Source organism: Jatropha curcas, chromosome 4 (assembly GCF_041381405.1).
Source record: "Jatropha curcas cultivar XTBG-Jc1 chromosome 4, XTBG_Jcur_1.0, whole genome shotgun sequence".
Lineage (NCBI taxonomy): Eukaryota > Viridiplantae > Streptophyta > Magnoliopsida > Malpighiales > Euphorbiaceae > Jatropha > Jatropha curcas.
The window spans coordinates 29,211,223-29,224,403 of NC_143154.1; the positions used below are offsets into that span (position 1 = coordinate 29,211,223).

Genomic DNA, 13,181 nt, shown 5'->3' on the forward strand with positions numbered 1-13,181 from the left:
GGATGATTACGTCCTATGATAGGAAAATATACGTGTGGTGATATTGCTATCTTATGAAAGTTATTCCTTGAAAAGCGTACATTAGAAAATGATGTGTTATCATTAAAATCTTTGTCTAATTATCACTAATTAATTAATTAATTAATTACTTCCTTTTGATTTGATATATTAGATAATTTTATGTGATTATTTCAAATCAAAGCTCACCATTTCTAAGCTATGACAAAATTAGTTAATCCAGATTTAATTGTCTCTTATTAATTTTAAAATAATATCGTAAGTCAATTTTTTATATTATATTAATTTAATTAGAAACTAAATAATCCCACATGCAATCTAGTATATTAAATAATCAATATTAATTAATTATAATTAGTGCTTTGGATGTTAATGGGTTTGCTCTTAATTTCTGATTAGTTTATCATTACATAAATGGTCCATATATAATCACAAAATATATTGTAGCTATTTATCTAAATAATTAATTTAGCCAAATGATTAAGTGCATATATATTTATCTCACAAAATAAACATTTTAAAAGTTTAAATTTTAATATTAGTTATCCGTTGAATTTTTTTATATACCAAAATAATATATTAAATTATTTCCCCGCTCTTAATTATAATTTTTGAAACTTTATTTAATATGTCATAATAAAATATAAATATAATCAAATAATATAAAAAAAATACATTAGTCTATACTATTTTTTATTTTTATTTTCCAAATATAGCTTAATATCTGTAATAACTAAGCTGAAGTCTTAGAAAAATCTAAATTAGTCCCCTAAGAAAAAAAATCTTATAATTCAAAGATTTGAGGCTTAATTTCTATTTAGGTTGAGTTTGAATTGCACTTATAATTTATGTATGGATAGGTTTATTTATTTTGATCTTCTTATCCAATAGTCAACAACTTTATATCAATACGTTATATAAATAAAATAAAAAATGTCTACCATTTTCAGTTATATAATTCAGACTTTAAAAAAGAAAACTACTTAATTTTTTTTTTTTTTGAGAAAAAAAAGAAAACTACTTAATTCAAACTTAGTAGTTGATAAAAAAATATTAATTAAAGATTTTAATTCAAAATATAAAGAAAGTTTATGCTATATATTATTTTTACATCCAGATATATCCTCTATTATATTTAAAAAAAAAAAAAGGTAATGAAAATCTGAATCTTATCATTTGATGATATACTTAAATATTATAATTTGATCAATAATCTCATAATTAGGTATGTATTAAAGTGATTTGAAAATTTGAATCCTGCTTTCTCTTATTGATTTAATGGAAAAAAATAATTAAAGTTAAGATGGAAATGTGTGGAATATTATTAAAATAATTTAAAGTATTATCATTTGATAGTGACTTGAAATTACTGAGCCCTACACTGTCTCGTTTTGTCTTAAAGAAAATAGAAAAGATCTAATGGAAGATTGGAAGTGCATGGGAGATTGCGCTTCATCCATAAATTTTGAAACAGTCTTTTATTTAAAGCTATGAATGAAAGAACCATTAAATGCCGTAGAAGAAGAAGAGGATTTATAGCATTTTCTGGAATATAATTTCAAAGGTGGGACTCACCATTATAATTGCACAAGATATAAATCTTCTACCTAAGCAAAATAGGATGCGATGTGGTGAATAATATTTTAGTAGAAAACCCTGAATAATCGCGATTTTAGATTTTAAACTTTGACTTTATATTTAGTTCGAGAATGCAATTAATGTGGATAAAAATTTGAATTTAAAATTTTACAAATTTTGAATCCAAGGTTATTATTTATGAAAAGTATCATTTATATATTATGTCAATAGTTGATAGTCATTCGTCGGCAGGAGTTGATTTAAGTGGAAAAAACTCAATTTCGTGCTGAGAATACTTCTCTCTTGTGAGTTTGACGGGACACGAATAGAATTAGGCCTAGTTTAATAGTCAAAAGACACAAATATTCAGCCAGTTTTAATCAATTTTTATCATATCAAATCAGTTTTAAGCCTAACCAATTAATTTTATATCGAATTAAACCACTAATAATTTCAGTTCAAACCGACTAACTTGATAAAATTGAATCCCCTTTGAGTAGGCTGATCTAGCTGAGAGTTCTATTCGGTTAGATCATACGTTTTGCACACCCCTACACATTTATATAATTTATTATAATTTTTTTATCACTTTTTTTTTTTTCACAATGAAAAGACACATATACATATACTTTTGTTCGTTTCAAATATCATTATCAAGATTTGTTGAATTTATAGATTAGTGGATTAATTATAATTATAAATAATGTAAGGTGTGTTCTATCACTATCTATAAAGTGCATTATTATTCCTAAAATCAAAAACTTCGCCCTCTAATGAGATTCTAGTTATTGGTTGGTTGAAAGTTATAGGTCTCTCGGTAGTCTTGGAGAAGATAATGTATGGCTGTTATTTGGCTTGGCTGGAGGAGGACAACCTTCTCAGTCGCCTCCACAGTAGTACATTATTGTGTATCAACCTCATAAATATTATGATCAGAAAAAGCAAGTTTGCATTTTCATTCAAAGAATCACAAAAATGGCTATTGAATCATGCATCAACCGACCACGTGTAGTGCTCATATTAATAGTAAGGTTTTGATGTGATATTATAAAATTATCAGGCAGAGTTCCAATTTTTTTCACTAATATAAAAACTCTCCTTCCCAATGTTAAAAAAAATGAAGTTATCAGAATTAAAAATTCAAGGTAAATTACAAAATTACTAGTAAAACGAATAAGAAAATATTATAAAATTATTGGGCAAAGTTTCAATCTCACTAATACTAAAATTTTCCTTTCAAATATCAATAAATAAAGAAATGAAATTATCAAAATAAAAAATTTAAGATAAATTATAATACATAGTTAAAAATAAACATATTAAAATTCTTTTTTCTTTTGTTAGACCTAGAAAAATAGGGCAATTTGAAAGCAGTCCTGAAATTTTTTTTTTTTCTGCTCTTTTGGATAATTGAATGAAATATACATATATTTCTTAATTTACAGATTGTCTATCGTAGAGGTGAGCATGCACCGGTTTGTTTCGTAATTTGGTTATTTGAATTAACTATGATTCGATTTATAATTTTTAATTTGGCTATAGAAAATAAGATTAATTTGCTCAAACACCGAATCAAATCTATTTAATTTGATTTGATTTTGCGAATAATTTAATCTAAATTATATATTTAAATTTTTAATTTTATTGATTTGATTCTGTTTAAAATTACAGACCCTAGCCTTGATAAGAATTCCAACATTGCCGGTTATTCACGTGTACAGATAAAATGCAACTAATAATTAGAAACAAACACTTAAAGATAAGGGATGATGTCCATAAAATTAGAGAGGAGCCTGAAACTGAAAAAAGGAAGTTAGGTTGTTTATACCCATTATAGTGCCCAAGCCGCTGAAAAATAAACTTAAAAGTTTCAACTTTCAACTAACATTTCAGCAACAGGACCCCAAAATCAAGAGCAATAAGTTACTGTATTATATTATTGACAGAGAACTGTGGTCCTCAAAAAAAATCTGCGAGGAATCACTTTCTGAGACTGAAACACAAGTGCCCAAGGGCTTGTTTGGTGTTCTTCAAATCCATACACTTTTGGATAATTTTAGAAACCAAAATCAAACTTTCGTGTGACAAAAATATACACTTTTTTTAAAAAAAGAAAAGTGTATTTTTTTTGTTTGCAGTCAAAAAAACTAATCGCATTTCCTCTGGGTTTTCACATTTTATATAATTGTTCTTCAGGTCTTTGTAAATTGGATTGATCAAGATGCTATTGGTGTAACATATTTTAGATTCTATTTGTAAGGTTATATGTCTCAATGAATTTTACAAAGCTTTATACTTGAAATTTATTTTTTTCATGGTTGATATGTTTAAAAATAGCAAATTTGAATTTATGAATTCAATTATATAAAATCAAACATAACTAATTCAATTAAAAAGATGGGGTTTTTCTTGAAATAGAGCAATCCAAAGATGAAGTTGAAGAATTCTTGTTTGGGAAGAAGAAATTGCTTGTAATTGTAAAATGTAAACCTTGCAAGGGAACCAATTAGAAAGTAGAAACAATGAAATGTAGGAAACAGAATATTTGGAGAAGAAGTTTTGATCTTTGAGTTGCCAATTAGAAAGCCCAGCCTAGGAGGAGCCCAATTATCACTTTTTAAAAATCCTTACCCCAATACCATTGCCCATTTTATAGTATATTATTAATAATTTTTTCTTAAACTTTTACTTTTAGTCATTAAAAAAAAGAAAGTTTCATTTACTGAATCACATACACATTCTAATGCAATCTAAGTGTATTTCATTACATAATATTACAGTTTATTAAATGGAAAATAAAATTGAAATTTAATATTAATGATGAACATTTGACGACTCAATAAATGACAAATTTCAAGTGACTTGTAAAACTAAATTCCAGGTAAAGTAGTTGGTCTTCTTTTCTTGAGCAAATGAACAAAGTAGTTTTGATAGTTCAGCTATATGAAAATGAAGTATGTTTGAGGCTTATTTAGTTATGAGTTATGACAGAATTAGAAGATTGCCAACTGTTGATATATTATCAAACCCGTGATGCCAAATATTAGCTACGTGGATTCCTTGCACCAATCTCTAATTTTTAAAGCCCGATAACTGGAAGTAGGCTAACAATGCACAGACAAGCTCCGATTAGATAATCCTTTTAACTATACAGAGATCTCGAGTTTGAATTTTTTCGTTCAATTTTTTTAATTTAGTAAATCATTAGAAGGGCTATTCTTAATATTTTAATGATAAAATAACAAAAAAATAAATTTTCATGATAAGACGAAGATGTTTTTTCCTTTGGATTAAAAGAGAGAATTTAAAATTGAATATGTTACTAGGTTATTTTTATTCAATTAGTAAAAAAAACTCTTTCTTTTTTTTTTTTTTTAATAGTTAGTCTCTGTGAATTCGAACGGAGATAACTTAGTGGTAAAGAGTACTTGCGGAGTTTGATTCGTTGCAATGTAAACTCTCTATAAACTAACTCTTTTATCTCCTAAAGCAAATGGAAACGGTCAGATTTATAAACTATTAAAACGGATATGAGTCAAATAGCTGATGCAACTCTATATCTAATAGTATATATAGAAAAAAAAAAAAAAAAAAAAGTTAGTCTCTGTACCGTTTCTAATTATGAGAACATCATCGCAGCAGAGTTCGTAAGTACATTTTCACCAATTGAGCTCTTATTAACCTTGCAAAAGTTAATTAATAAATTTAAACGTGTTAATACTAGAGTCACTTTTTATAATAATTTTTTTAAACAATAAGGCCACACAAATTACCATCTTATGTAATAAGTCAAAAGTCTCATTTTTTTTTTTTTTTAATCATAAGTCGCCGTTGAAATTTTTATTGTAACTTTATCGTACTAATAAAATTTATTATTATATCTTTATTTAAATAATATGTATCTGTAAATAATACGAATACATAACAATTACAAATGTTTTATTTGATTTGAGTTGTATGGTTATTGTTTAATCGGAATGGGAAGAGGATAAATGTGACATATTTAAAATAAGTAAGCTATCTTTGATAAAGCCTGCAAACAAATGGACGTCTATTCCCTGATGGAATTAATAATGGACGGCATTCCTTCAAATAAACCAATAAAAAGTACGAAAAGAAAAGAAAGGGACATAGTCATATTTTATAGTTTCGTCATTTAGATAACTTCATTGCGTCTTGAAAGCGAAACCAAACAAAACTTGGACCTTAAATCTCTCTATTATATATGTAAACTTAAATCATTAAGCCACCCATTTCCCTTTCTTAATTAATTAATTTCTTTAATAAAATTTAATTTAATTATGCTTCCATGATACTGATGTAACTCTCCATTATCTCCAAAGTTGAGAACTCATTGCTAAGGTCGACAACAATAATATGAATAACAGAAGCCAATACCAAAATAAATAAATAAATGTATTGCCTTTTGGCTATATGAATATGGTTTAATCATAAGTACTAAATTAGTGAGAACTTTTGTGATCGAATGTAAACGAGTACATATTACTAAACTAATTATAACAAATTATTGTTACCAATAACCATTTATTAAAATTTCAAATCATGCATTTTTAATTTCAGTGATTAAAATGAAACTAATAGTATGATTAGTCATGTTAAAACCTTTGTGAAAATCCCACAATTGTTACATGAGTATATATGCATGTGAAAATTGGTTTATGATGTTATGAGGAATTTAGATTCCTCATAGTGGTTAAAGCATGATATGGATCATGTCAACCAAATAAGATTATAAACAATCCATTTAAGTTAATTAATTAATTAGAAGTAGACAAGGAATCATAATTGAAAATAATAATAATAATAATAATAATTAATAAGTCAACAAAAAGAAAGTGAATTTTGATGAGTACATTTTGTTATGGTTTTATTTAAGTTCAAAGCTTGACTAAATTGAAATAAAACATGATTCATGCGTAGTATGTATGTGGGTCATATGTAGATCAAGAAGTTAACACAAGTTAGGCACAAAAACAAACCTTCCTCTCTAAAACATTACCATTACCTAATTTGGTCAACAAACAGAGCAACTTCGGCTAAACTCACACAACTCTAATTATTATTTTCTTATAACACAAATATCTCATTTCTTTAATTATATAGGTAAAGAAGAAGAAGAGAAAAAAAAAATACATATTAATAAAATTTCAACAGTAATTATATGACTAGATTGTATTTTCCGATGAACTTTATATAGAAAATCAGTGATCGAAATTTGAAATTGTCATTATTAGAAAAATTTTACTTGAATACTACTCATGTTGGAATGTGAAAATGCATACATATATATGTATATTCCAACAGTTATTACATTAAGTTTCAGTGTTTTGAAGAACTGATTAGTGATATGCAGTTAAACTAAATTAATAATTAATCAGCACCAAAGAAATTGGGTTACCCACCATAACCCATCAAAAGTCAGAATCTCTATTGAAAAGGCACGCACGGCAGAATCTTCCTAACTTTCTCTTCATTTTCTTGCACATTGATCCTATCTACATTAATTAGTCTAAGTTTTCAATTCCTATTTCATTTTAATTATCATATCTTATTTTCTGAATCCAATATATATATATATATACACATATTCCTCCCTAATAAAATCTTGGGCTCAAATCCCAACATGGCTATATCCACAATTCTGTTTCAGACTTTCAGTTATTTCAGTTTTCTCTCCGTCTTCTTCCTTTGTCTTTCAAGCCGTTCTTTTCCCGCCAGACTCATACCGGACTCTGTAACTGTAATAACCACCGATACCCGAAACTCCACCGATATTCATAATTTCACGTGGCATGATTTTACTCGCTTCCTAGACGCCGGTAAGGGCAGTCAAGTGAATGGCATGTCAGAGCTCAAGAAATACTTCAACCATTTCGGGTATCTCCCGGTTCCCAGTACCAATAATTTTACCGATATCTTTGATGCCCAGTTGGAATCGGCAGTTATAGCTTATCAAACCAATCTTGGTTTACCGGTAACAGGTAAACTTGATTCCGATACGATATCAACAATCATATCGCCGAGATGCGGAGTTGGCGATACAGCACATAAGAAAACCGGTATTTTCCATGTAACCCGAAATTTCGCGTATTTTTATGGGAAGCCCAGATGGGTAAGGCAGACGCCGATGATACTAACATATTCATTTTCACCGGATAACATGATTGATTATATAAGTATAGACGAGATAAAGAGAGTTTTTAAACGAGCTTTTTCAAGATGGGCATCAGTTATTCCGGTAAGCTTCAGAGAAGTGGAAGATAACGAATCGCCAGATATTAAAATCGGGTGGTATCGCGGTGATCACGGCGACGGAGAGCCGTTTGATGGAGTTTTAGGAGTTTTAGCGCATGCTTTTTCCCCAGAGAATGGGAGGTTTCATCTCGATGCAGCAGAAACGTGGACCGTTGATTTTGAGAAGGTTAAGTCAAAGGCAGCCATTGATTTGGAGTCAGTGGCTACCCATGAAATTGGACATATACTTGGATTGGGTCATTCGTCAATCAAGGAAGCTGTGATGTATCCAAGTTTAAGTCCAAGGACTAAGAAACTGGACCTTAAAATTGATGACGTGGAAGGTGTTCAAGCTCTTTATGGGTCAAACCCTAATTTCAAGTTTAGTTCTTTGTTGGAATCTGAAAATTCTTCTAATAAAGGGGTTGGTACGAAAAGTAGAACATCAAGGTGGACCATTTCATTGGTGGTGGCTGCTTTGGTACTGTTTTTGTGTACATGATCACACTTTTGTTTTTCAATTGGGTCATTTTTTTATGTTTAGGTGTAGCAAATTGTTGACACTATATACTTCACACTTAAAAGGAAAAGAAAAGGAATTCTTTGGTTATTAAGATCTTTTATTTTTATTACTTCAAGAATTATTATATGATGATAACTTTATGTTTTCTTGTTTAAATATGGATAACTAGATTAATTGATATCAATCAATGGATTTTGATTTAATGATAGTATAGATTTAGGAAGAGAGACAATTTTTTATATATATATTTGGAAGGCCCAATGAGTCAAAATAACATTATGGGTTATATATGGGATTGACCTTTCCTTAATTTTTATAAGAAAAAAGAGCTAAGAAGCTCTAGGAAGACAAATACAGTTTATAATAGGAAAAACAAATAGAATCATGACTCAAGCTCCGTTTGTTTTCGTAAAATAACTTGCTGAAAAATATTTTCATGAAATAGAAAATATTTTTCAAATGATTTATTTTCCGTTGTTTGGTTGTAATATTAAAAATTAGTTAAAAATACCAAAGTCTTTATCTCATAAGAGCATAAAAAATATTAACAATAATAAAAATTTTATAATTTAAAAATTTTATTCTTAAATATAAAAAGAATGTAAAAAAAAAAATGTAAAATATGAAAGTCGCCGGTGACCAGTGGTAGTGGTCGGTGGTAAAGACTATAATGATTAATAAATTAAAAAATATGAATTTATAAGATTTGCCAATATCCAGAAAATATTTTACTCTCTCAAAATTGAAAAGTTGTTTTCTTTAAAAACTGACTTAATTTTTCTTTAACTAGGAAAATATTTTCCATTGACTTATTTTTCTGAACGTTCCAAATAACGAAAAATTGTGAAAAATATTTTCCTATAAGTTAATTTACGGAAACAAATGGAGCCGACTCTAAGATGTGTGTACCCATAGGGTAGGAGCCAACAATCTTCAAAAGAAAAATCAGCACAAAAAATTGGCCTCCCTGTAAACATGATTTATATCACAAATCTGATCACCTTTCAACAACTTCTGGATAGCAATAATTAGCTAATAGATAACACCAATCGATGTAGTCTTACCTTGAATAGCTTTTCATGTTTTTTTTACAAGATATACATTTTTTATAAAATGTAGAAAAATCAATTAGACCACACGTTATTAGCAAAAAATTATGTGAAGTGGGCTTATTTGGAAGAGACTAGAGAGGCATTTAGATGCCATCACAAATACATGATTATATTGAAACTTCAAAATTTTCTCTAAAATATAAGTATTTTGGATTCAAAGTAAAATTGTTTTTTTAATTTAGAGACTTAAAATGTGAAAAGATTATAGTTATAAATATATGAAATAATATTGAAAATAATATTTCATTGTTTAGTAAAATGAAAAATTTCATTAATATACGGAAAATATTAGTTGGATCCTAACACTTAATTCTAATGGAGAAAATTAATACGAAATCTAAACTTAATTATATTTTTTTTCCTCTCCATTTTCTGATTTTGTTCTTTTCCGCTTTGGCTTTGTTAACAAAAGCAATCATTCTCTACTAACGGTTAAATGGCAACCCGTTTAGTCATTAGCGCCATCTTCCCAACGTATACGCCTAAACAAGGTATTGCTTTATAACCAAGACACTAGTGCAAATCCAATCTTCATAGAAATAACAGAAAGAAAGTTTCGAAAATAGGGATGGAAAACTTGTCGTATGTGTCATAACTGTCTAACTCTTTTATTCAAAAAGAATATTTTTTATAAAATTTTTAAAGCCTCCTTAGTTCATAATTAATTACAACCCAACTATGCCATAAATTGATCTTTTAAAATTTAAAAAAAGGTAAAAAAAAATTACATATATTTTGATCTATCAATAAAATCTAAACAAATAAGTGGATTGGCGAAAAGGGATTATATTTTCACATGAATGGGTCAAATATTCGAAATTAAAATGTCTACAAACAAAATTTTTTTTACGGGCTTCCCGATAGGATTATAGCCCATTATATTAAGAGCCCAAGTAAGTATAAAACTGATCCACCACAACCCAACTATTTGGTTAGAGCCGAACCCAAGCCCATCTAAGCCCAACTCAACCAAACTGCCCTCTGTTTGACTCTTACTCTTCTCTTTGGACTTTGAAGCGTGATCTGGTGATTTTTAGCTCCGCAGCTAAACCTCGAATAAACCCTCAATCCTCAGAACCCTTTCCCAGATTTCCTTCCTCTCTATCTCTCTCTGCAGCTTCTAGCATGGCCTCCTCTTGTCACCGATTCATCAGCAGATCATCTCTATCGTCCATTAAATCCGCTATCAGATCTAACGCTCCAAAATCTCCGATTACTAGATCTCCCACTTCTCCCTCTCTCTCGGCCTCTCCTCGTTTACCTTCCTCTTCCCTTCCTCGCCGCTTTTCCTTCTCATCCAGGTGCACGATTATACTTACTTATTCGTCTTTGTATTTTTATTCGTGTAGGCGTACATGTGCTTAGTAATTATTTATTTTTGAAGGTCTCCGTCTGAGCTAGGATGCGTGCAGTCGTTGCTGCCGCTACACAGTGTCGTGGCGGTGGCGAGGATGACTTCATGCTTGAGTACGACATCGAGGAGTTGCCGAGCGCTCTCACAGGGTACACTCTGCTGCACCTCTCCCGGCCTCTAATAGCTTTTATTACTATGTTTTAGAGTGTGAGTAGCTTGCTTTTTTTTTTTTTCCCCCTTGCTTCTCCTGAAATGCTAATATTAGTGTTTGATTCGCGTGCTTTTTTATTCCAATGCGCAAATTTTACTGATAATTAGTGATTGATTTTCTGATTTTCTTGTTTAAACATGTTCACTTTTGCGAATTCACTTAGATTCAATTCAATTTCTTTTTTATTTTTCTTTTTGGATTACTGGTTGTGTAAGAATTCAAATCCGAAAGTGGATTTTTCAAGGTTATGATTAATATAATGTTAATGAGCCTAGTCTGGAGATAGAATTGCTGTGATCTTGCTTTTGGAATCTAAGACTTTAGTTTAGAGTCAAAATTTAAGAGTTATATGAGTAGTGTACTTGGTTCTGCGATATGGGTCAGAAATTAGCACTCAACTGTTAGAACGATATTGAGCGCTGAGTGAGCTGCACTCACATTCCTGTAGTTAAAACAAATTGGGGAGCTTAACTGCGAGGAGAGTGCTTTAATAGAGTTTAATACCATCTGACTGGAATATTTGGTTCCTGCAGGCACATAATTTGAAAGAAATAAATTCAGGACCCGTCAATTATGGCCAACTGCATCTTTATCAAGTATGAAACTATAATTGCTTCCTTAGTGATATTAAAAATGTCTGGTTATTTTAGGATGGAAACTTTTGTTTTTTGTGTGCCATACATTTCTGTGTGTAAACGTTTTTATATTGATCAGTTTATTATGTGATTTGTTTTGAGAAATTCTTTATTGCCCTTCAAAAAAATTATTTATTTTACTGTTTTAATATTCATCCTACTGTCTATCTACTTCCTGAAGTCTATTGCATTCATCCGTCTATATGAAGTTTACATAGCATGCTAACATATGAGACTTTCTGCCAATTATCCTGATACTTAATACATTTTAGCCCAGCTTAAATTTCTAAGCTCTAAGGATTAACTATTGTTCGTCGTTTATCTTCTTTTTTTGAATTTCTTGAAGAAGATAATGGATTAGCTGTTGAGTTTGAGTGAGAGAGCATGTTCTTTGAACCATTAGATTGCCAAAAACATTTAAAAAATGATATATGAAATAAGTCATTATATTCAAGGAGATTATAGATGTGTGAGAGATCTTGTTTGATTAAATTCATTTTTTGCTTGGGGAAACTTGTATGGTCAAAATTTATTCTAATCTATTGTCCTTGCGACTAATTTTGGTTGGTAACTTGTTGATATCTGGCATGTTGCATGTTAAAATGATTGTATCTCACCTACACTCTGAAGCATGAAAAAGAAATAAAATGAGAGAGAACGATTCTCAGGAGTAACCATGTATCTTTTTTTCTTAAAATGCGAATATTATGAATTGAACTTTACAACTAATTATATATTAGTAATTGAGAATAGTATGGTAACATAACTGCTCCTGTTCCCAGATGGAGTTGATGGTACGTGAAACATGTGTGCTGTTTTTGGAGGTGGGTCCTGTCATCATCTAAAGTCTTAAGGCTTGAAACAATGTGGAAACTACTTGAGACGCAATAAATATGCCTTTTAGAACTTGATGCAATCTTTTGGAACCCAATTGTGTAATTATTGCAGAAATTGCAAACCACTGATTGATATATTAAAATTGTATTCTCAGAATGACCACATTTGTTGACATTACTGAACAAAATTGCTGCGTTTTAAATTTATACCGGAATGCTGTTATTCATGTCTTATTCTACATTTATATGCTTCATTTTGCACTTGTTTGTTTTCTGATTCCAGTATTTGCATTATTTATTTCTTCAGAGCTTGGCCTGTCAGTTCCAAGGTGACTTGTTTGGAAAGAATCAATATGATATGGGAGAACATCTTCACATGAATGGAGAAGCAAAGCCTAGTAGCTTTTCATTTTTTGAAGAGTTTTTGTCAATCTATAAAATGCTGCTGAACCTTCAAAGCAGTAGAGCTGATTTTGATTCTCCATAACACACAGGATAATTTTCTTCTGAGATGTAGCATTAAATGCTATTGTTTAACACCATCAGTGTATGCTCGATTGGATAAATGCTTTAAATATTATTTTCTAGTATCTTTCCCTAACTTGCTAGTTGTTCTTTTCTTGACCAATTCCTTCCATTACATAAACGTTAGCAGATAG

The 13,181-nt window shown here is 29.6% G+C and overlaps 2 protein-coding genes across 13 annotated transcripts; both read left to right on the top strand.

Annotated features, from left to right (window-relative positions):
- Nucleotides 1-6,983: 6,983 nt before the first annotated feature.
- LOC105632371 (Matrixin family protein) lies at nucleotides 6,984-8,465 on the top strand. Its single transcript, XM_012214742.4, has one exon. The coding sequence runs from the start codon at nucleotides 7,241-7,243 to the stop codon at nucleotides 8,351-8,353; it is 1,113 nt and encodes a 370-aa protein (XP_012070132.1). The 5' UTR covers nucleotides 6,984-7,240; the 3' UTR covers nucleotides 8,354-8,465.
- Nucleotides 8,466-10,490: 2,025 nt separating this feature from the next.
- Nucleotides 10,491-13,123, top strand: LOC105632273 (uncharacterized). 12 transcript variants are annotated; one of them, XR_002284173.3, is made up of 5 exons: nucleotides 10,492-10,787; nucleotides 10,871-11,047; nucleotides 11,585-11,647; nucleotides 12,469-12,510; nucleotides 12,830-13,123. XR_002284173.3 is itself a non-coding variant. In XM_012214601.4 (4 exons), the coding sequence occupies exons 1-3, from the start codon at nucleotides 10,612-10,614 to the stop codon at nucleotides 12,486-12,488; spliced, it is 315 nt and encodes a 104-aa protein (XP_012069991.1). In that variant the 5' UTR covers nucleotides 10,491-10,611; the 3' UTR covers nucleotides 12,489-12,510; nucleotides 12,830-13,123. The 12 variants fall into 12 exon arrangements, 5 of the variants coding, with proteins under 5 accessions (XP_012069991.1, XP_020534287.1, XP_020534288.1 ...); XR_002284175.3 differs by having other exon boundaries at nucleotides 10,871-10,989; XR_001046766.4 differs by lacking the exon at nucleotides 11,585-11,647 and having other exon boundaries at nucleotides 10,491-10,787.
- The last annotated feature ends 58 nt before the right edge of the window (nucleotides 13,124-13,181 follow it).

What these genes read in the sequence shown, in the direction of transcription:
- LOC105632371 (XM_012214742.4), top strand. Translation starts at nt 7,241, where the DNA reads ATGGCTATATCCACAATTCTGTTTCAGACTTTCAGTTATTTCAGTTTT.
- LOC105632273 (XM_020678628.3), top strand. Translation starts at nt 10,612, where the DNA reads ATGGCCTCCTCTTGTCACCGATTCATCAGCAGATCATCTCTATCGTCC. An exon ending in CGCTTTTCCTTCTCATCCAG is followed by an intron (nt 10,788 to 10,870) that starts GTGCACGATTAT and finishes TTATTTTTGAAG; the next exon opens with GTCTCCGTCTGAGCTAGGAT.